The sequence below is a fragment of the Tubulanus polymorphus genome, chromosome 6 (genome assembly GCF_964204645.1).
Source record: "Tubulanus polymorphus chromosome 6, tnTubPoly1.2, whole genome shotgun sequence".
Taxonomy (NCBI): Eukaryota; Metazoa; Nemertea; class Palaeonemertea; order Tubulaniformes; family Tubulanidae; genus Tubulanus; species Tubulanus polymorphus.
The window spans coordinates 3,236,411-3,260,842 of record NC_134030.1 but is presented as its reverse complement, the minus strand read 5'-3'; the positions used below and the strand labels follow the sequence as shown (position 1 = coordinate 3,260,842).

Genomic DNA, 24,432 nt, shown 5'->3' with positions numbered 1-24,432 from the left:
ATGAGATCAGTGCATCGCCCAAAGACATTCACCTGGGACACAGTTTATGCGAGAATGAACTACTAACACCAGACATTGGACAATGCATACAATTAGTCATATCTGATGAGCATTAATTTGCGATGTACTCAAATATGGAAGCGTCAGTCCCGGTGACCTTTCCTGAAATGACTCGTTAAAATCTATAATCGACTGGACGGAAATCCGTGTATATTTTAATAAATGGAAACGACAAGTGTTTCAATTTCCCCGAGTGATAAAAACGGATGCGATAAGATCATATTCAAGATAGTACTAATTGATGGTGGCTATAAAATACACGGCTGACCGTTCGAATGATTGAGTTTGAAATTCAGCACCCGGCACAAGGTAAGAGTTTTAATTCAGATTCACGTTTTTAGAAATACAATGAATTCTAATATAGTTTTATGATACTATGAGGACACGCTTGGTTAAATTCGATTCTGGGGTTCAAATAAGAATGAAGTGTCAAGCCAGTACTGTGGAGCCAGTACTGTGGAACTGGAGCATTTTTAGTGAAAATTCAGAAGAAAATGATGAAATTTCAGCGTGGAAATGATGAAATATATTTTTGCAGATGAAGTTTTTAGTATTCCTGACCATTGCTGCCCTGGTGGGCTCATCCATGGGCGAACAAAAAGACATTGACACCGTCAAAGAGAAGTTCAATCAACTTCTTGAACAGTTAAAACAAATTGGTCTTGACTCACTGGCTACTGCTGCTAAACAGGCACTTGATGCTGGAAAAGGTGAACACAATAATATCTGCGGACTCGCGACCTAACTTTCCATAAATCAAATCAATTGATTAAATTATTGTCATATCTAATAATGGACCGAGGAACTGGGCCTCGGAGGATGAGCTACTGAATTCAGTTCTACCCCTCTTTCTCTTTGGTTTTAAAACGTTGAAAATGAACTGAATTTAGTCAAATTTATCAGACACACAGTGGGAACTGGGTTTGGGCGGGTCGGTTGCTAAGCTGCGAGTATTCAGACGAGTACATGTATTACATTCGTCTTTTCGTTGCGGTGAAAGCTCATTTCAATGCAATGACACACAAGAAATAAGATACTCAAAATGGCTTCTTGTTTGTTTCTAATTTCATTGTAATTTGGATGATTTCAGCCTCCCTCGTTGATCTGTTGACTCAATTACAACAAAACGGTCTCGGAGCACTCGGTAAGCGAGGTCTGAAGGAAGACGCGATCGCTAAGGCTGCCGAAATTTACGGCCAAGTGAAAGATGTCATCGAGAATAACGCCGCTAAAGCCGAAACTGCGTTCGCTGACGCCATTGATAAACTGAAGGTCGTACTGGAAAAAATACACGATTCAGATTTCTACAAAGATCTCGACAACAAAGTTCATGAAATCAAAGCTAATGTCGACGCTATTTTAAGTAAGACATTTCGCACCTTTATAGTGAAATATACAATTTTACATGATGTCCATATTTCTTTTCATGAAATGTACAATAATCGTCTCATTTTAGAGGAACACAACATCCAAATGCGTTCGATCGAAGATGATTTGGTAAACGAAATCAACAAAGCCGCAAATCAACGTGGTAAGGGTGACCTCGGTAGAAAGATTGCTGACTTCTTCAAGCCTCACATTGCCAAAATTCAACAGGTATTTTATGCTCTTATAATGTGTCACTATTAGGAATCATGTTTCGCGTTGTGGGGATACGTACCCATCTCAATTCATGGCATATACTGGGTATAGTCAAACCCGGGACCATCTCATATTGGCTACTTATTCAAATGATAATTTTCACGAAGCAAATTGAATTAGACATTGAAATTGACTTGTGTGATGACGTATCCTAAATGTTGACTTTAAACGTGTTGACTATATACAATCTTTACTAGACGCCTTTAAACCATGAATATCACTTTTTAGTGTTGAATTACCTAAAGCTTCCGTGAAGAAACTAACGAAAAACCTAAAGAACCATTTGTTGTAAGAGCGTATCGGTTATTGATGTTGTATTCATTGTGTTTGATTCCAACTTGTAGCACATTCAAAACTTGGGAGACGCCGCTAAAGGTCACGCCACGAACCTTCACGAAACGCTGAAAGGACACATCGCTACCCTGGCAGATAAACTCCAGCCGCACGTTGATAAAATGAAGGAACACGGACAAACTTTAGTTGGTCACGGTAACAAAGCCGTCGAAGACCTGAAAGCTGCCGTCACTGATATTCTGAGTAGGTTACAATCTCACAGTTTTTAGAATCCTCCATTTCCTCGAATAAGGTTGCAAAATTGTAGTTAAAGTTTAATCGTTAAATCTATATCAACGCCATATTCCAATCTCAACGTTTAAAGATATCATTTTTAAACATAAATTCAAACTTGCAGTTCACGTGTAATCGAATAAAATCCTATCGACGTTAATGGAGTTCGCACTCAGTACGAACCCTGCTCAGTATATCTCGGATATCCTTCCATTTAGCGTTTTCCGCGAAAGAATGGAATAGACAGTTGTATAAGAGATGTAAACATTTCTGGAGCCAATTACGTTCGATTAGTTCTTAAGATGATCTCATTTTACTGTCGTACACAGGAATACACTACTTCCCTCACTCTTAGAACTATACACGCCTATTAGAAAATTCAATGTATAACCGTCAAGTTCTTTTGATGATTTTCCTTTCCTTCTATTTTCTGCAGATGAAACTTTCAAGAATATGGCAGGTACAATAAAAGACGCTATCGATACTGGTAAAGATTCGGTCAACACTATCACCGATCATATCAACGAAGCCGCCAGATCTTAACTCTTGAATTCCATATTTTGAATATTTTGGATTTATCGAAATAAATATTTCATATCTAATAGACATAGCATCAGCTTTCGCTTCGCTTGTTTCGCGTTATAAATTCTAAGGGAAAATAGCATGACACGAAAACGATTTCATTTCAATAGTATTTTGTAGTTTATTATTTGTGTGTAAACGTGGCTAAAAGTCTACCTCAAAAAAGGAAAATAAACACGGGAAAAATACCAAACGTGATGTAGATAAACATTGCTAGAATGGTTCATAAGATTCTACATAAAAGGAAACATCTTGCATTTTTTTCATATTGATAAATCGATTGACTTCACCTGAATAACGTTGACTCGTTAATATTTCTCAGTATTTTTGAGTTCGAAAGGAATCTTCTGACTTCTCATTCCAGTGGCTCGATGCACTACCTAAGCTCATCTTTTTCAATAGTCAATCTAACGAATCAAGACCATTTTTTGGCTGGCGTTACTGTGACCAGTTTCATAGCCATGATTAAGTGTAAGATCACTCCGATACCTTTTTTTTAAACCAGCCTGACAACATAAAGTTACTTTTAGACCTAAGTCGAACCTGTGCAACTCCGACCTGACCGGTTGTCGAGACTTCTTAAGTCCAAAAGTGGTCTTCAATCTTAAGACTCTGCTTAAGTAATTGGATTGGCTATAGAACTTTGTCGAGACTTCTTAAGTCCAAAAGTGGCCTTCAATCTTAAGACTCTATTTAAGTAATTGGATTGGCTATAGAACTAAGACTGATCTTGAGTCTTAGCAATGACTATGGAGCCAGCCCGCAGCTGTAGTTTAGAATTTGCGATCGTTGTATATGCCATTTTTCTCTGGAATATCATCTAGATACCATTCCTCAGTTTGTGGCGTGACGCTTCGTTCTCTGTAAGGGGATCTGTTCGGAGATTGTCGCAGCGGTTTCACTTTCGTCTCCTCCGACGTTTTGTACCGATAAAAACACAGCAAACCGACCTCGACACAAAACTGAATAACTTCGATGATGGCGATCACTGAAATACCCATCCACAATCCACACGTGCCGCCCATATCCGTTAGAAGATCGATTTCCTGAAAATTAAAAGAAAAAATATTCATTCATTCATTAATCAAATACACAGCAAAAAACATATCCCAAGTTCAAAAGTTAATTGACGCCTTGAAATACTGCATGTTTACTGCTTGATATTGTCGACAATTCATAGCTCAACGACAATGATAATAACATTGGCGTATTATGAGAAATTAAACAATTATGATTCCAGGACAGAACCGCGTCTGTGGCGTCAATATGGCGCACCAATTATAAAAATTCGACCGACCGACATTCAAAACTCGCATAAAACATTTTTGTAACGGTTTTTACGGCGTCAAAAAAAAATCTTATTGAGGTAATCGAAATATTTCTACCGAGTATGCCGCCGTTGTCACGTATATCTCTTCGTTAAGGTCCTCGAAATAGACGTCGATTTTGATGAAGTTTTCTCTGAAAAGGAAACACAGCCGTTCATTCCTGAAGCCCGAACAATTGATTCGCCGGCGACACTGCGATATAGACTCAATAGAACATTTTATAAATTGCACTTCTAATTTTCGATATGACAAATCGCTGTTAAAACTATAGCCTGATATTTCTGGTTTTTTTCTCAAGTGCGTAGATGTAAGGCGGTCCTGACAACCTTCCCTTCTATACTGATAATGTACGAACAGAAATACATACGAGATATATTGTGGGTTGACTTGTCCTTTTTTCGGGCCCGGCGGCGGCGGCGGTGGTGGTGGCGCCGGGGCTTGCGTACCAGACGTAATCGTAACAGGAGCGAGAGAAGAGGGAGAGGGAGAGGGACCAGCCGGCGCCATCGATGACACAGTAGTAGTAATGACCGGTGATGTAACAGTAATAGTAGTTGTTGTCGGCTCATCTGTTGAAGATGTCGAGTTTGAATCTGATGCTGTTGCGTTCGTCGTTGAATTCGTTGTGGTTGTGTTGGTTTCTTCTTCTTCGTAAATGTCTAATGCCGGCCGCACTTTCTTGATCATATTCATAATTGCTGGCTAAAATGGAAATTTAAACGGGATTATGACGCTCAAATTGGCCGTATAACTTACCAGAGTTCTCAGCTGTCGTGAAACTATTTCAACGTATCCGATAATATTAGTGTGCATCCATCCGACATAAGCGATTGATTTTTAAGTTTGGTCAGTATGTTCTTACTTGACTAATGAAACATTTTGAAAATGATTTACATGTGAAACCCGGCGCCCGCATTTCACTTAAAAGCACTTAAAAAACAACATCAGTATTGTGTATAAAGTATCCAATGAATCTTCCATAATGTCTATAAAACGGGATTTCCGTAATTTCTGTATACTTACTATCTTTGGTTTCGACGGCCAGTCAGCAGCAGATGTAGCTATACGATATTTGAATTCCCTGTAAAATTGAACACAATTCGAATGAAAATCTTTGCAAAACTGTTATTTCGTATTTAGTAGATAATAACATCCCGATTGATACTATACTCACTTGCAGATTGGTGGACAGGTCTTAATATCACACACATCAGACGCGTCTATAAGACTATAAACGCGGCTCATGCATTCTGTAACGACATATATCTCCATGATTGATAACAGATCGAAGATAGGAAATAACTTTTGAAATCTTGGACAAATGAGATATCGGGTCATCTCTTTGGAGAATATTCAAAATATTCGTGATAAATATAGCTACAAAGCAGCGATGGGTTTCTGTCATCCTGGTTTAAGTGATGTAGATTGATATATGGATCCATATATGGGCAACTACGTACGTATAGAATACTGTTGTACCAAGTTAAATCAAGATAGCTTTGGGTATAATGTTCATTGTCGAATCTTAATTTGAAATATTTCTATGATATAACTTCTAGACTTTGAAAGTTATTCATGTGTATTTGTTCATTGCGGTTATCATTTACGTTTCAACTTACCGGATTCTGTATCTGTGGAACATGGGTGCTTTGCTTTCGAGCTCAGATCTTTCAGGGCATCGGTGTTCGGACTGGCGTAATTCGGATCAAAACAGCTACAGTTCAACATAACGTTTCTTTGTCGACAGGTTTTCAGGCATCCCTGCGAGGAGCGAGCACATCAGAAACAGTATTAGTGATCATTTTGAGCTAATCATTCTAAGCACTTATCTTGACTTATACTTCTCACGATTCAGCGGTTCAGTGCGAGTGCCTCATTTGACTTATCTTGGTGTTAAACGTATGAATAATAAAACTTATTACGTGAATTTGAAAGTATGAAAAAGTATTCCTTCTGTTCGCTAATAATGAATTGTACTGATTGAATTATATTCAATTTCATGCTCAAGAAATTTCAATCTATTCGAGTACAGGATATATCCGAGTCACATACGACCATATTTGTAAACACTTACGATTGTAGAATAGTTCACTAATGGTAAATCGTTGACGTAAGCATCTTTCATTCTCATGACTGAGTAGGTTAGATTTGCACATTTACCCCACGGATATCCGGCTCTTACAACTGTAGACTGAATTCATAAGTATTATATTGAAAAAGATTTTTTTCTAATAATTGTGAGGCCGATGAATAATAATTCCATCTATATGATTCATTTGATGAGCATACTTTTCTTATGCCGAGTTGAGTTCGGGTCCCAGGTCTCACTAAAACACCCTCATCTTCAGGGTAAGGCATTCTACTCTGATTGCCGATGACTACTTTCACTCCTGCCGCGTCAGCTAGTTGGGGTACGTAGTCGTCTTGGTCGATAAACAACGTCACCGATAGCCCTGAAAATGTGAGAATTATAGTGAGAATATTATCCCTTTAAACCAGTGAAGTGATAAGTTTAGCAATCGTATCATACCGAAATTCGGTCCAGTTCTCTTTACTGAAAGGTTGCCATAAGCATTGAAGGTAAAACAGTTACCGAGGTATGGGTTAGTGAAAAACGTGAAATTTCTGAAATAAAAGAATAGATCGTTGATTATGAAGTTAACGTGACGTCCATTACTATACGAACGATGATCTCCAATGCGGGTCAGAAAACAAAAGATGTGCGAATGCCCAGTTGCCCATCAGCATTTTTGCGACAGAAAATGAAGTTCTTCTCCCGGCGGGCAACATAGCACCAGCCGGTGGCGCCGCCCTCGTGCTATTAGCCAACCAGCCAATCAACGCGAAGTAAACACGTCCTTTTCAGTTCCGGAACTCAGGCGTAAAGTTTAACATTTTACCACCCTCCATCCCCTACCTGCGCCTACGGCATTTGTTAGCCCTCTTACGATTAATCTTTTCTAGCCCATTTTTATAGCCCACTTACGATTAATCGAGGACTTTTTACTCCGAACTAGGTCAAACAGCTGGGGCGTTTGACTTCTTAGTAATAGTGGTGTAGTTACTTGTATTCATAAAAATAGGTCAAACAGCAGGGGCGTTTGACCGCGTAGTATTTTTTCCGATAATTGTTTAAATCAGAAACTAGGTCAATCCAGCTGGGGCGGTTGACCTAGTTAGTTTTGTATGACTTTGTATTTCTTTGTTAGATTGATGATATTGTAATTTTGTACGTGACAGCAAATTAGGTTGTCACGTGTTTTGGTATAATTTTTCAAATAAACGTCAAGCAGCTGGGGCGCTTGGCCTTTTCCATCTAACAATTTGTTCCGACTTATTTTCTGTTGCAAAAATGTTATTTCCTTATTACTTGAGTCTTTGTTTCTATCATTCTGATTCCACTTCACACGTCTGGATAGTGGTTATTTCATATATATTACTATGGCATATGAAACTAACCCCGGATAACAGGTTACGCCTTGCCAGAAACAATCCATCATAGCTTTTTCGAGGTCCATACCGCTTTCGCGTCTTTCTTCAGTCGTAAGGTTTGTATACCAGGCCGTAAAGTTACCCATTATCTGCATATCACAACGCTTTTTACGCATGTCTATTTTCTTCCAGTTAAATGCGCTACTTTCATTACCACCGGGCTTCGGCGGTGCCATCGAACCTTTAGTCTGAATTACATTAACAGCATTCACTCAATTATGATATATCTTTGGTGTTGAAATATTGCTTAAATACAGAATTATATATTCGAGAATTCGAGTGATGAGTATCTGATTTAATTGAAAAAAGAATCCACAATATGTGTGAAGAAAAACCTGTTGAGTATTTGACGTTTCGACTGAGCCATTATAAGTTGTTACAATGCCCGTTTGTTATATTACTGTCTTAACATTACTGCAGAAATCAGTTTTGAAAATAGTCTCATAATTCATAGATTGACTACTCTTAGTTTTTTCAAATGGCTCATAGAATTGAGTCTAAACGTCACTACTGTCTTAGTTTTTTCAAATGGCACAGAATTGAGTCTAAACGTCACTACTCGCGTAGTTTTTTCAAAAGGCTCATATAATTGAGTCTTAACGTCACAACTCGCTATAGTTTTTTTCAAAAGGCTCACAGAATTGAGTCTAAACGTCACTACTCGCTTAGTTTTCAGAATGTCTCATAGAATTGAGTCCAGACGTCACTACTCTCTTAGTTTTGAAAATGTTTCATAGAATTGAGTCTAAACGTGACTACTCTCTCAGTTCTAAAAATGGCTCATAGAATTAGATCGAAAACGCCTAATACTCTTATTGTTTTTCTTGATCGGATTTTTCTTCAGTTTATTTCACTTGATTTTTGATAAAGTCAACGAACCATGTCACCCATGAGGCCATCAAAACGCTTAACGAAATCCATATTTTTGAATTTTCTACGAGACATCGGATTCAGGTTGCAGATAGTGACGGACGGGAATGGTTGAGATGTGGCTGAATTCAGTGTAATCGTCGTTATAGTCGGATACGTGAAGTATTTCATCCATCGTTCGTGTATCTGCCATATACATATCGCTGAAATTACGATAATTTATGTTTGAATAAAAATATCATTTACAACTCCTTTAATTAATCATTACTAACAGCCAGAGTTTCAAATATTTTCTTGTTTCTATTGCACCCTTCTTGCACGCTTTGCATTGGGTTTAGCGCCTTGCGATTGCTTGTAAGTACAACAACCATAAAGGCTCTCTGGATCTCTCATTTAACATCTCTAGTTATTGCGAAATGTATGGTGGCTGATAAGGGCCATAGCGAAAAGTTTCTGGTATGCAAATCAGGGCGCCAGAATGCCAAAACGAAAAAAACGTCAAATTTTCTCTGAAAGTTCGTTTTGGCTCGCCAAAACAAAGAAAATTCCGTTTTGGTGTCCCCGCCAAAACGAACTTTCGTTTTGCCCCCCCTCCGCTAAATCAACGAAAAACGTCGAAATTTCGCCAAAACGAAAGTTCGTTTTGGCGGGGTGCCAAAACGGAATTTTCTTTGTTTTGGCGCGCCAAAACGGATTTTTTAAGAAAATTGAACGTTTTTATTTCGTTTTGGCGTTCTGGCGTTCTGGCGCGCTTATTTGCATACCAGGTATTTTATGTAATGGCCCGAATCAACCACCATAGATTGAGGCCAAGTTTAGTATTTTTAGTGCCTAGCATCGCGAATTATTCGGCAGAATTATGAAGAATAATTGATAGCACTCACTCATTAATTCAACCCAAACATTCCCAATATCAATAGAATACGGTATTCTAGTTTTGATCGATCGCTTTCAACACAAAGTCGTCGCCGTTGATTTGTGATTATATTTCATCGAACGATATTTAATAATCATCCTCACTGTTCAGATCACAATAACACAGATTGTTGCATTAGTCATTTATAATTCATTAATCGGCGCGTTTAATGATAAACACCGTTATTTCACTATTCTCCTATTATTCATTAAACATTAAGGATATTGCATTATTTAGTTAGTCACGGTAACCCACACACAGACAGAGGTGAAAGAGAGCTCATAAATTGGTTGATATTAACCGTCGAATAAACGACATAGTAGTTATGAATTTTGAATTCTCAACTATGTATTGTGTCACTGGTCCCAGCTGGATCCAGTTCCGCGTCCGAATATCGATAAGATGTCAGATCTTCGCCGAGAAGTGGTGAACTTTCCTGATGGTCACATTTTTGTATAAACTGTACGGATCAGATTAGCCCGAGATATTAGTCGTAGGGGCATCATAGTCATCCGCTTAGCTGATTGGCTTTGCGGCAAGCTGTCCGCCCAAGAAATCCTTGGGCAAAGTAATAGACCAATGAAGGGTTTGCAGCCAGGGTCTGGGTGTTGGCGTTAGCATCGGTGGACGGCAATCAAAGCAAGCGAGGATGTTCATAGTAGGCATCTGCTTTACCACGGGTCCACTCTTGTCGACTCTCAGCCAAGCGGAAGAGAGCCTTTGTACCTCACCCACTCATTTACAGCTAGTATTTTCTTGGGCGCTGAATCCCAACTGAATTGGTTTGAAATAAATCACAGACGAGATCGATCCACTAATTGTGCTTTTAAACAGAACAGATGGAAGTCGACATTGACGCTTTTACTCCCAAAGTGACTATAACATTCATCTGTACATGTCACTCATAGAAATACGGTGCAATTTGTTGAATAAATACCGGTTCAACGAGAATTAATTCTGCTGATTTGTCTAGTCAAATAACCGGAATTAGTCATGGATCCGGTTTCACAGTTATCAATCAGAATGTGTCTCTTGTGAATAAATATAACGCTGAATTTGAGAATAAAACCTGACCCCCTAAAAGGTGCAAATTGAGTGCTGTTGTGATAGTCCGGGAAAAGTTAGTTTCTTTTTCAAAATCATCATTTGGGTAGAAATTGCAAACTCGGGGGTCAAATCCGCGAAGACGATTCAGGGAATATCGCGAAAAAAACGTGTACGGTAAAATATATCGACTTTATAAAACACGTAATGCTTCAAATTATCTTAACTGAACTAATGAAGAGTTGAGTAATACGTATGGTGGCTGATAAGGGCCATAGCGAACAATTTCGGGCCATTATTTTCGGACGTTTTTATTTCGTTTTGGCGTTCTGGCGTGCTGGCGCCCTTATTTGCATACCAGGTATTTTATGTAATGGCCCGAAAATCAGCCACCATAAATACGTGTGTTATATGTGATAGGAATTGTATAAAAATGATATCACGATTGAAGGTATGATAGCAATAAAAACGTATAAGCAAGATCTTACCAACTGCAGCGAGGAAAACGACGATCCAAATAAATTTCACGATCAAATTCGACGTGCGTTTGATATTTATCAAACCGGCTAGACTGGAATTTTCCGCGAATTCTGAACAAGCCGATCTGATGTTACTGCTCTTCTCTTGCTTTTCATCCTCGCTTTGAAATAAAGCCGGCGCCGTCATATTTTTATCAGTGGTAATCAGTTATCACTCGATCAGTTATAACTCGATCTTCTAGTTTCAAATCCCGTCCGCGATGAACTACTAGTTCTAATTCGAAGTATCCATTTCCGCGAGGGACGAGTTAAAAGTTGTTGAAATCCAAATCAATCTCAACAACAACAACGATAACCCGATGAAGTGTAGATCTGTAGCAGTAAACGTGTAATATCTAATAACGAATTTAGTAGATTTACGAATATATTGATGGTAATCTATATATTCCGATAAATTGAATTGAATCGCGGTCGCGTGATTGGACTAATGGTTCACTACTCGGCGATTCCACGAGTTAAATTGATAATGGATGTTGATGGTGACAATAAATGATAATAAGTTGAACTCTACGCCTACTGTTTACCGATTCCGGCATCTAGATAAAGTATCATATTATGTGTATATTTGTGACAGAGTTATGGCGTCAATTATATGTTTTGTTTGTCCGATACACTCGAATCAGTCTCCGTAAATGGACTCCGATTATTCTATAACCATGGTGATCGCAAAGCCTCGAAACATCATTCGAAATATCACATGCGTGATGTGGACAAAATGTTGTTTTGAAGCCTAACACTAAACGGGGTTGCTATCTAAAGGTAGTGCCGAATGCATTTTGAAATATATAAACTTTTTATTGTTGACAACTGCTAATGGGTTTTCATTCCGCAAATAGATACTATGATACGCCTATTTGCCGACGAGTGCATCTAGCACCAGTCACGCCAGAGATCAGAACACGCTAATGCGTCAAATAATTATTTAATTAGTAATGAATTGAATAAACGGTTACAATCGATGATATCAGTTTATATCATCGGGGTGGTGTGCAGGCAGTTGGCGTCCCGTGAGATCGGAGGCCATTTTCGACTTCTACAACTCGAGCGATGGCAACTGAAACCCTACAGACCCTACATCGATTCGGTTTTCAAGAGCCCCTGGATTGTTGCCTGTAATGACCTGAATAAATGAATATCCTACGGTAGGATTTGAGGGCGGGATATACCGAGTCATCTGTAGAAAATCAGTGTGCAATTAATCAGAGTTGCATCAGGTTGCATACCGGGTGTCACTCCCCCAAAAACGCCCGGGTTTACTTGATAATAATGCAGCGGCAATATCGAATATGTTCTTAGTTGCAAACACGGAGAAAAATCCGATGAAAATTTGAGTAATTTTTATAAACATTTATTCGTTGGAGACTTTTACAAAATGATTCAATAATAAACCAGGAATTCACGTAGGTCAATACAATAATCATGTACTTAATGCGGTTGGTGGCAAGCTGTAGGCCCCAGCGGATAATCAGTCAACATCGTACCATGCATGATGCGTCCGAATAAATATCGTCAACCAAAAATATCGCGATTTCATTTTGCTTTTATGCTTTGAGCACCTCAGAGTAAAAAACCAACACTGAATAAAGACCGAACTAATAATCTCAAATTTTCGATGAAAAAAAAAGATAATCGATGCAGAGTTTTACATCGAAACGATGCATAAAAAAATCATTCGATTACAAAATACACGATTTAACTTCAGCCTAGAAAATTAGCCTTAGAAAATGGATGATCAGTTTTATAGGATATTGAACAGCGAAGGTAAAGAATTGCATACGAAATCATCGATTCAATATAACACATTATTCAACGCATCCGACACTAACATTTCCTGAATTGCGATTCGAAAAATTCCTCTTACAAAACAGGGATTATCATACGAACACTTTAAACGATCTAAAGCCTAAGGCCTTGGAAATCACGACGTACACTCGTTTCTATGGATACTTAGTTACATTTTTCGACACCAAATAGTATAAATAGAGTATAAAATATATTGAAATATATAATAACTTATAATACATAGTAAAAACATATAAATGATAGCTGACAGAAATATCTAGAAAGAATTTTCGACATGTCATATTCATGTAGGCCTACATTTGTTAAGTATACATTGAGCTGTTGATTTAAACGAATCCAAGTTCAACTTGGAAAATGAGCAATAAAGGTTTACATCAATCCAATCAAATATCAGGGAACAATTTCACAAAAAGTTTTACTCACATTTTTGGTTTTGAGGACAATAATTCAATAATTCTCAAAAATCCTACACTTAGGCTTAACAAAAATGATACCTTGTTTCTCCGCAGCGGCCGGGTCATTTTAGTAAAATATGATAGAATTTGTAAACAGTTCATTTCTATAGCGGCCGGGTCTGTTATGGTAAAATTGATCACGATTTAAAAAAAAGTAATGTATAGGGTAGATAGGCGGCCGGCCGGGTCAACATTCAAGCTCAGCAGAGCGGAGAAACAATGTATCAATTTTTTTTAGCCTTAAAGAACGCAAGTCCGGAATATTTTCTTGAGCTACAGTTCATAATGATAATTTCTGTAGATGACTATTAGAATGTAGGTGAAACATTTAATGAACTACTAACTCAAGGAAACATTTCGGAATTCATTTTTCATTCTAAGCTTAGCATTTTCTATATTACAGCAGTTTTAAACTTCAACTTTTTGTGAAACTAAGCCCAGGATTGCAATGTAAAAACTTCACCAAGTTCACAAATCGAAAAGGAAAATTAGAATTTCATTCTAATTTTCAGAACAAAGTAAAAATAAATGTTTCTTGCGTCTAGAATAAAGTAAGATAAAAAACTAATATTCAAGAACATGCGAATCATGACTGAATATAATATCTGTGTATTACCGGTATGTCTTCTACGTATTAACAATTACCAGAGAAAAATGTTATTTCACTTAGAAAAAATGCATGAGAAAATAATTTTCAGTAGAAATCTACACGAAATAAGCAGCTGGGGTGGGTGGGGGTTGGGGGGTGGCAAGACAAACAGGTTTACAGCACAGTTCGTAAAACATTTGCCACAACAAAACTAACTTTGATCCAAAAAAGCGACTTGTTCTGATCGGATTTACATCATAAAGAACGCAAAACAATAACAACATATTCTATAAAACAATCCATCGACACTAAATATAAACAAACAAATAACTAAACGTTCAACTGAAACTCTTTTTTTTTTCATTCTGAAGAATCTTCAATTTCAGCGTTAACAGTAAGTAATTTCAGGGGTGGAGCTAGGGCTACCTTCTAATCGAGGTTACCCTTTATGTCAAGACAGAGATATTTAAAACCTGCAAATTCAACACTCATCCTAACGGAATTTGCATCTTTCAGATGTACTTCCAATTTTCGTAGATCCGTCCCTGAACATCAGTTAACCCGCTCAATGGCCTATAAAATTCAAGGTCTATAATTGTTGATCAGGTTTGAAGGTTTTTCAGAACATATATGGTAAAATAGATTCCATGCGTAACATCTATGACATGTCCTAACATATATCAACAAATTGCCAATCTGAAATTTCTACTCGTACACAAATAACTCACTCTTATCACGACAAACACCGATGATATTCATTGAATATGAATTAAAATTCATTTCAAATTCTAACGTTAATACACGTAGATATGATGGATAACGGATACATAATACAGTAAGTAGATCAATAAAAATGAACATTCATTCTAAACAGTTCAGTAATTAGAATTGGTTGTTTGGCTGCCATTCTATCCTACATTTCTAGTAACTATTATAATCTATTACCTTAAAAAAGTCCTATTCGAAAAATTGAATTCTTTCTAAATATTTCTACATTTTTTTCTCCTACCTAAACGTACAACGTGTTCAGCGTTTAAATCGAAGCAGGATTCTCAGTACGAATGTAAAATTGTGTAAATAGTTTGGTCCTAGTTGCAACCGGATCTCACCTACAAGTGGTGGAAACATTGCGAAATGATCATTTATCAAACACCATCGGGACCTGGTTCAACAGCTGTCGGTTGAAATCAGTTCATTCCCGATTGTTAAATCTTAACCGAGGTGTGGAACTAGACCGACGGACCACTTGTGTAGTGATAGCATAGAGACTAACAACTTAAACCAGTTTAAGATTTAAAGGCGGGTGTAGGTCGGCCTTGCGACTGCTTGCGACTCACTGCTTGCGACTCACTGCGACCGCCAGCGACGATTGCGTCGCAACGACTCACCGACTTACGCTACCTTGCGACTGCCAGCGACGGGTTGCGACTGCCAGCGACGCCAGTCGCAATGAGTCGCACATTTTCTACTCTCTGCGACGCGACGCGACCGTCGCAACCGCAACTAGTCGCACACAGTTGCTGACAACCGCATCGCAACCGACTTGCGCGGCCACTTGTGACGCAACGCGACGATCGCATCGCATCGCCAGGCCGACCTACGCCCGGCTTAAGACCACTTTTGAACTTAAGACTGTGCACAGGGTCCGATCTAAGGAATGAAAGCCACTTGCCCGGGGCAAGCATATCTGAAATTTTGCCTGCCCCTCCAAAAGCTACTTGCCCTACACAGGCAGTCCGATTGGTGTTTGTTGTATCGAGTTGGAAAAAAGCTTTGAGACATAAAATTGCACTAGCCCAGAGGACAAGTGATAATGATAACCTACTTGCCCCGATGAGAATATACTTGTCCCAGGCAATCGGACAAGTGCTTAGATCGGACCCTGGTGTAAGTCAACAGTATGCCAGATGATGGCTGGTAGTCTACAGCCAAAACATTGCTCAAATATATAAACCTTTTATTGAAGACCTTTACATCTTTGGCTGAATTATTGGGGGATTTCTCTCGTATGACTGTGCAACTGTGCCTTTGAGCCAGTTCCACTGTACTTCGTGGTTAAAATTTGATGACTCCAGCGTAAAAACACCGAAAAATTAACAGATTTCGACTCTATAAGTCAAACTGAACTTACAACTGCTCAACTAGGTCCAGATCCAAAAAAACAGTAACAACGAACACTGACAAGAATCATAACGATATGATCAAATATTTAACACAGAGTTGAGCAAATACAACAAGAGAGCTGTTCAGAGAAATAGCAGCATCTTCAATAATCTACCATCAAAACCTGATGAGAATCCCCTTCCCCCAACCATAGTTCCTGACTTGAGATAGCAGACATTTGCAGTCAAATTTAATAGTCAAACCCCCTATATACCGACACCCAATAAAACGCCAGCCTCCCCTAATGCCTGGCTTTTTCTTATAATGGAGCACCAATATTTTATCTTTGAATGAGTCAAAATTAACCCCCATATATCTCCATACTTTTTACACCAGCGAAATTCCAAAATCACTGATCTTGGCCGTGGTATATCAGAGGTTGACTGTAAACTGATTTCACTGCGCTTGGCCGTGAGTGAATACTGACTGATAGACTGTTTGACTGAACGATCATGATGATAACAAACTGATAATTAACAATGAAGAGACTAGAATCATATAATAATAAATAGGAGTGACGATAGAGTTTGAACAACACGGAATGGAAATATCTATCGTATCTAATCTCAGCGGAGCGTCTCGTTCAGACGGACAGCGATATGTCGTTGATGCTTCCTACAAAATAACATCATCATGGATTATATCAATACATAGAAAATTAGCTCTGTTTATTATTCAGGGGGCAGTTAAAACTAAAGCAGCTTAGACTTAATCTTAGTCCTGATCTTAACCAATCTAACAACTTAAGACCAATCGTAAGATTTAAGATCACTTTCGGTCTTAAGTCTAAAGTAACCGGCCTCTGAGGTTATACGTATGAAGATATGGTTCCTTACAAAGTGTTCATATTTCACTATAGATCTTATTCACAGCCTGTCATATTGTCGGCTAAGGCTTTGACTGAAGTAGAAAGTCGCAGTTGAAGGACAATATGATGCATATGATGGCGTTCACTATGGGATGACACATGGGTATATATGTATGCAAAAAATATAGGAAATTTCTGACAATAAGTGTTGACTAATGGAGGTTATACTATTACCTGACAGATATCTTTACACGGAGGACAAATTAAAATTCCTTCGTGTAGATAAGTATTGAAGATCGTTTTGACGATCGTTTTGACGATGATTCGCTGCCCACTTTTATAACAGTGATATGTCACATTATTCACAATGATCACAACTCCAGTTTTAGTACATTCGACCTGCAACGAAATTCCCATTTAACATTCTCTGATTTCATTGTGAATGAACTATGATGTATTTTATGCCGGCATCAATCTGTAGCCTGGATTGGAACTAACCCTTCAGACATTCTGCTGCCCTGAACCATACCCCTTCAGAAATTCACTATCGTAGCATGAAGTTTGGGTGATGAGTTTTTAAAAGTCTACCGTCTCTAATATCTTGCGTGCGAAGTTTGGACGATCAGTTTTTGAAAAATTTGCTGATGAAATGTCTGAAGTCTGGTGTTTGTAGTTCATTTTAACTGAAGAATGTCACAGGTGAAGCTCTGAACATATATGAAGTTTGTACTGAGGGTTTGCCAAGTGAGGGGGGTGCAGGGTCGAGGTTGAGGCAACAGATTCAAACCTGCATCAGCATCACCGAGTACATTAATCATGGATATTGATAGAGTAAATAATTACCTGATAACAACCACTGCCCCAGTGTTGAACCCTGTGTTTACGATCACATTCTTTCAGTAACCAAGGCCGAGCTTGTTCAATGCAAACAGACTGATTACCGTAACTTTCAACTGCATAGTTTGTCGATGCACCTTCAATTGAAAATGTGGCAACAATTTGTTAGTTTGACTCGGTAATCTCAGGTTATTCAGCGATGTACATGTAGTCAGTACGTAGCACTTTTTTGGGCCGAGTTATCATTTTTTGAGTTAGAGAATCAGGAAAACAGAAGGTTTTTCCGATTGAATTTTGGACTGAAGCGGTACGGAGGGAAGAATGGGGGTCTACTGTATTAGGAATTTTATTTACCTGCTTGATTTGAAGCAATGTCGCAGCGAGATCCGCGCACTACCTGACCCCCTTTACGCCAGTTGAATTCCTAAATCGCAATAGTAAAATCCAATGAATCGAAGGAAACCCAAAACATAAGTTGATTACAGTAATGAATATCAATATTACCTGTATGTAAGGGCAGAAATCCGCGAGTAAAACTGCTCCCCCGAAATGAGCGAGTTTCGATGATTTCGGGATGTTCGGTAACTTGTTAAAATACTGTAAATTCAAACGTAGCAAACACTCTTTAGATTTTATATTGAGAATCCCACAATAATACCCAAACCTGAAGATTGCTATTAGAATAAAGTCGAAACGTCATATGAACTACATGTATAACATTTTCGAACTTTGTATTATTTTTTGTTATATTATCGTGGGATTCCCAATATATTATCGTCACAACACGGATACAGTTTTCTATCAAGGGTCATCAATGCAGATTTATTCCACGTGTTGAGAGAATTGTAGAGTAGGGCCCCGTGTTAACCGGGTTTAGAATGCCAGATGAGCAGTACTATATAGGTTAACTATTTATTTGACGCACGAGCTTTCGCTACTTTCTAATGTATAGAAGCTTCATCGGGTGAATGAGGTGAGTCAATCATCACCTGATGAAGCTTCTATACATTAGTAGTGAAAGCTTGGTGCGTCAAATAAATAGTTAACCTATATACGTAGTACTACTCATCTCGAGATGAGTAGTACTATATAGGTTAACTATTTATTTGACGCACATGTTTTCGCTACTTTCTAATGTATAGAAGCTTCATCAGGTGAATGAGTCATTCACTCATTAGTAGCGAAAGCTCGGTGCGTCAAATAAATAGTTAACCTATATAGTGCTACTCGTCTCGTTATTTATTCCATGTGTTTAAATCTTGCATTATCATTTGAATTCTAACCTGATATTGTTGCGGTAATGGTTCGTCGTATTCTACTAGATTACACAATGCCATAGCTTTCAGAGAATCAGTGCATTCAGTTTGTAAACCGCTGCTTAGTTTCACTCGTTTACAGAACGGATGAATCGCTTTCTTTCTACAAACACAATCAATGAATAATCGGATCGTTCTTTTAACCTCACGACGAGACCGCGGCTTTTGAAGGTGTTGCAAGCACATTGTCATCCTCCCTCTGCAGGGACTCGAACCTGATGGCATCGCTACACTCAGCCACGGCACGAACCCCTGCATCATTAGACCGGGTGCGCAGGTACATGCGCAGCTTTCCGAACGAAAACTGGCGGCACCAATCAGATTGCTCGTTGTTTAAACGTTGAGGCAAATTTCAAGGAAGAACTATAAATGGGAAAACCCGGGCTAGAATAAAACGGGATTTCTGATTGGCTAAAAATCACATCATCTGAACTGCGCATGTATCTGCGCACACGGTCGATTATGGCAGGGTTTCGTGCCGTGGCAATCTCGATGCCATCAGGTTCGAATCCCTGCCGAGGGAGGATGGCACATTGTAAGCAGCCAGCGGGACTCGAACCTGCTTGTCACTCAGCATCACACCTAATCCCACCGAACTGTCGTGCCCTGCCTGACAATACATAACAAACTTTCTTCTACAGTTCGTGAAGTTCGTCTACAGTTCATGACCTTTCCCTACCCCGAAATTTGCGTTGTACCTCAGAGAGAATTTATGTCTAATCGAAAACTATGAACAGGATCCACTTCCTTCCACTACTGTGAGTTAGAATTAATTTTGAGTTAACATAAATTTTCAACTCTGAGTCAAATCTAAACTCTGGATGCAACTGGATTATAACGTTTGTAGATGAACAGTATTGAATTCATTTATTTTGATCGTACTTGCGTTTCTGTTTATCCATCCAGTGTAGACAGCTCTTCTTGACGAAATCGCATCCCAGATTTTTACCCCATTGCAGATCCTGAGCTTGACTATAATCAGCTTTATACCAACTGAAATTAGACACGGGGACCTGGTCAAGACTATTAACAACTATTTCATTCAAGAGTCAGATTGATTTTAACTTAAAATGGGGAATCGTTCCCCTTATTCATTCAACTGATTGATATGATGTTAGTTATGCTCGGGGATTCAACTGGACAATCCTAACGGATTTTTTGAATCCCCAGACAAACTTATGTTATAACGTTATAACCTGTTGTTTTTGTATTATAAATGATCATAAGATTGTCAAATAAATGAAAATGAAATGAAAATGCTAATTGTAGATACCCGGTATCTTCCATCAGAGCTAGTGTTATACGAGATATCAGTGGATTCTGTGTGTACGTTCCAGTCATTGCTTCATTCTGTAAAACATAAATAAACTGTTTTTTGTATCTGTTTATGTATTGAAAACACAGTGAAACATCTTGAATGGATCTTACCTCGAATACCCGTTTTTCCCAATGAGTTAAAGCTGTACCTACGATACCTTGATTTTCGACTTCAGCGCCCTCAAGTGTTGAACAATTGAAATGTTTCCTCGTTTCATTCTGAAATATTGGATGCGATTTAAAACGTTCAATTCATATCAATGAAGTTCGGTCTATGGGAAATGATGGTGTCGGTAGATAGTAGTCAGTCACCTGTCTGTGGTTTAGTTTCACGATCTTATATATTCACAAACCACATATAAACCCATCTGGTTTCAAAAGCTTACCACTAAACGATTAGGCATGTAGTTAACTAGGTAGCTAGATGTTAAGATGAGGGAGATGTGTATCTCTGGGTTCTACAAGATCAGGGAATCCGAAATTTCTTCATATTTCCCGATTCAATAATAACATATTCTCAACAGGGGCTGTTTTTTTTTCTTAAGAGATATCTCATGCCACTCCTCACCAGCAAGGATATTAAGACACCAAAAATCCTATAGGTATCCCTGGTTTCTCCCTGATTTTCAAGAAACGAGTTTTTACTGAGAATTGTGGAACTGGATCCTGTTAATCTATACTTACTATGACTCTTGGCGTTACAATCATTTGAACTCGATGTTCTATGAATCCGGTGCGTATTTTCCAGTGAGGTCTGATCACTTCCTTCACCACGCGATTACTCCACTGATACAATTCCATTCTGAAAAAACAACATTTCATTTCAATTTATTGCCATTCCAGTTAAAACTAACCCTAGTTTAACACTGGTCTATAAAACCAGCTGAAATCGACTGCAGGTTTGTGAAAATTGAAAGACAGGGTTTCAGAAAGAATGTCGGAAAAAGCTGCAGTCACTCTACCACAAGCCGGTTTTTCAAGAAATACATCTTAAAAAGATTTTGTTTCTGATATGTCAAATTTATAGGTTTTAATTATCTCTGTCTTGATGTAAAGAGCTATCTCAGTGAGAAGGCAGGTCTGTACCCTTAAATCCACCTCTGTTCACATGTTTCTTTTTAGTTATGACTTACGTTTTGTTAAAAGCTGGTTTTCCAGTAGATGATAAACGAGGGGTCAAAGGTTCACCTTCCTTGTCGCGATAAAACGCATACAATCCTGCAGAAAATCCCTTCGAAATAGAAAATAACTTAATCATAACACAGTTTATAATATATGAATCAGTTGTCATGCAGTTATCATCTAATAACAGTCCGCCTATCTACCCTGTACATTACTTTTCTTAAAATCATGATCTATATAACCATAAGTCGGCAACCATAGAAATAAACTGATTAGGAATTTTAATTGCGGTTTACAAAATGACCTGGCCGATTAGGAGAAACAAGGTATCATGTTTTAGCCTTATGAATCTAGTCAAACACAATGAAATACAATTACCAGGGCGTGTAGAATCTCATGTTTAATCGTTGAAATGACCTGCGTAACGTCATGTCTCTCGAGAGATATCGAACTCGGGCAAATATTAACATAACCAGCTACTGGTCTGAAAAATAATCCTCACAATCATCATTACAGTTTATAGTCAAACAGTTTAGTTAGATTTCACGTAGTAAGAAAACAATAGATTTACCGATCGAAAGCGCCCTCTAGCTGACAGTATGCAGCATACGCGACCGTCGTGCCGTAGCCGCATCTTTCTGTTTTCTTAGTCGACACGTATAATACGAAATCAGCGCCCTCTATACCGGAACCTCGGTAACTATCGGTTTCATCAATTCTACACGACAAACCTTTCGGACACATCCTACAATACTGTATGAAATTGATTTCTTTGTGAATTTTTTTCTGTATCAAACACAGGGTTCCTGCAGTTATTTCTATCCCAAATTTCCTCATGTTTCCCTGATCCAGATCTCAAATTCCCCGAACTGAAATTCAGATTTCTACAAAAAATTTATTAGTCAAGTAAGAAGGGTCCTATTTCTATAGAAATATGACTTGGAATTGTCTCAATGTAGTGTCAATATCATCCAAAATGAGCTCACAAAAGAATAATGCAAAAATCTTTCAGGAGTTAGACAATTTTTCCCTTTGGAACCCTTTGGAAGCACTGAGCCAAAATCAGACATGTTTTGAACAGTGATATTTCACAAAAATATTTGAAAATTTCAATGTTATCTTCAAAACAAGCCAAAAAATTTCATTGTTTCTACTTCTTGGTTTGAAATTGTTAAGAACCAGAAGATGACAGGACCAGCAGGTTTGGGCAAAACTAAATGATACCTTGAGTGGTGCTCAGCGGGTTGAGAGGAAAGAAACTTCAAATCATTCAATGAGATATATTGCGTATAGGGGTCCAGGACAACATGGGCTTGAGTAAATTGGGGTACCCCGTGCGGTTTGATATCTAGGATATTCAGAAACTATTTTCAAATTCACTAGAGTCAAAAAGGTTGTTGAATTCAGTTGAGGCCAAGTGTTACTTACATCAAGATGTTCCTCCGGTACCTGAACATCTCCACACATAGTCACATTCTTACAACCACCAACACAATAATGATACGGGTCTCCAGGTTTATACTGTATGTATTTTGAACTGCATTGTCTAAAAATAGTATAGAAAACTACACGTTAGAAACAAGTTAAACTATGAATAATTCCCCAAGATATTGATTTAAAGAGCACTTTTCACGGATAAGCTTCTGGGGTCAGTTGCACAGTCAAGCCGTGAGGTTTAAATAGATTTGACTCACCTCAATAATCGGATATTTCTAGAAGTTTTGCGAACTTTTAGAGTTTTCTGCCAATATTCGACAGCTTTTGGGAGAACAACATCCTAAATAATCAAATATATGTAAAAAGATTCTGTTGATTCAAATTTCGCAATGCTTATCAATATTGGGACCCTGTTCCACGCTAAGGTTATAAAGATTTGAAAATGAATTGATTTAAACCGCGGAGCAGCTGGAATTGCTCAATGTGTAAAACAAACCTCGATGAAAACTTTCTTCTGTTTGTCAAGATCATTGAGACTACAATCAAATATTATTCGAATGCGCAGATTTTGAGAAATACTTCGTTTGCGAATCACGTGATGTGCTTCCAAGTCAACTCCGTGAACAACCTGAAACATTTCACAGTGACAGTAAGATATACATCGGTACCAAGATGGTGGACTCAAATTTTTTTTTCAAAAAATTGATATAAGATGGTCAAAACTTGAGTGAAACTGAAACTCATTCATAGGAAATAATATTTCAAAAACCTGGGCAGTATTTTCTTGTCAGCCGTTTTGAACAAGTCGTCAAATTCATCCTGTTGTGAAAATCTTATTTGATTAGATTACACGTGACTAGCAAATTATTATATGGAAAATTAAATCTGATTTGACAAGATAAATTCGCCTTTATTGGTGACCGATATTTGTATTTGAAAGCTTAAAATAAGTTCAAATTTTATCGAAAATAAATAACTCATTTACACTCGGAATAACCCGGTGTATGGTTGCGTTGTCTGGTGTGTGGTGTGGAGTCTGCATGTGGGATGAGTCTAAGTTAGTTTAGTACTCTCCATCCGGCTTTCATTAGGATACACGTCTTCGACAAGAATAATATGGGTTCTATCATTCCTACCTCATCAGGTTTAGGGACCTGGTGCCTGCAAGAGTGACACTTCGTAGAAACCGCTAGTAGCAGGAGGAGATAAAGCATCAAATATAGGTCAGTCATTGTCCAGAGAGGAGGAGATTATGAATTAATCATCATAGTAAACATATGACAACGATCATTCCAGTAGGGGCCTATTCAACGCTGTATTCTTCACTTCCTTCAGTATTCGCTATTTCTGCATCTTCTTCCCGTGAAAACTAATCACCAGTCAACAATTTGTAGCATTCAATCGACATATTTTTAACTGGAATAAATCTATAGGTTTCACGGCTTCATTTTCTATGAGTTCATATCGATGAGACGTACTGATATTAAACAGAAATGACAGTTTTTCGGGAAAATTCGTCCATCGAAAAATGACAGATTCGCAATTC

General features: G+C 38.2%; 2 protein-coding genes across 2 annotated transcripts; both read right to left on the bottom strand.

The window, feature by feature from the left end:
• Positions 1-3,129: 3,129 nt before the first annotated feature.
• On the bottom strand, positions 3,130-6,036 carry LOC141907585 (uncharacterized). The gene is made up of 6 exons (XM_074797269.1): positions 5,798-6,036; positions 5,353-5,428; positions 5,202-5,259; positions 4,546-4,880; positions 4,236-4,311; positions 3,130-3,896 (listed from the first exon to the last, which is right to left on the bottom strand). The coding sequence occupies exons 1-6, from the start codon at positions 5,904-5,906 to the stop codon at positions 3,624-3,626; spliced, it is 927 nt and encodes a 308-aa protein (XP_074653370.1). The 5' UTR covers positions 5,907-6,036; the 3' UTR covers positions 3,130-3,623.
• Positions 6,037-15,314: 9,278 nt separating this feature from the next.
• Positions 15,315-24,430, bottom strand: LOC141907097 (leishmanolysin-like peptidase). Its single transcript, XM_074796666.1, has 17 exons — positions 24,023-24,430; positions 23,383-23,514; positions 23,144-23,226; positions 22,878-22,995; positions 22,021-22,202; positions 21,828-21,933; positions 21,461-21,558; positions 21,012-21,129; positions 20,439-20,546; positions 20,284-20,360; positions 19,893-20,003; positions 18,978-19,113; positions 18,199-18,291; positions 18,049-18,118; positions 17,701-17,831; positions 17,092-17,256; positions 15,315-16,664 (listed from the first exon to the last, which is right to left on the bottom strand). Exons 1-17 carry the CDS (start codon positions 24,116-24,118, stop codon positions 16,500-16,502), a joined length of 1,989 nt encoding a protein of 662 aa, XP_074652767.1. The 5' UTR covers positions 24,119-24,430; the 3' UTR covers positions 15,315-16,499.
• Between the last annotated feature and the right edge of the window lie 2 nt (positions 24,431-24,432).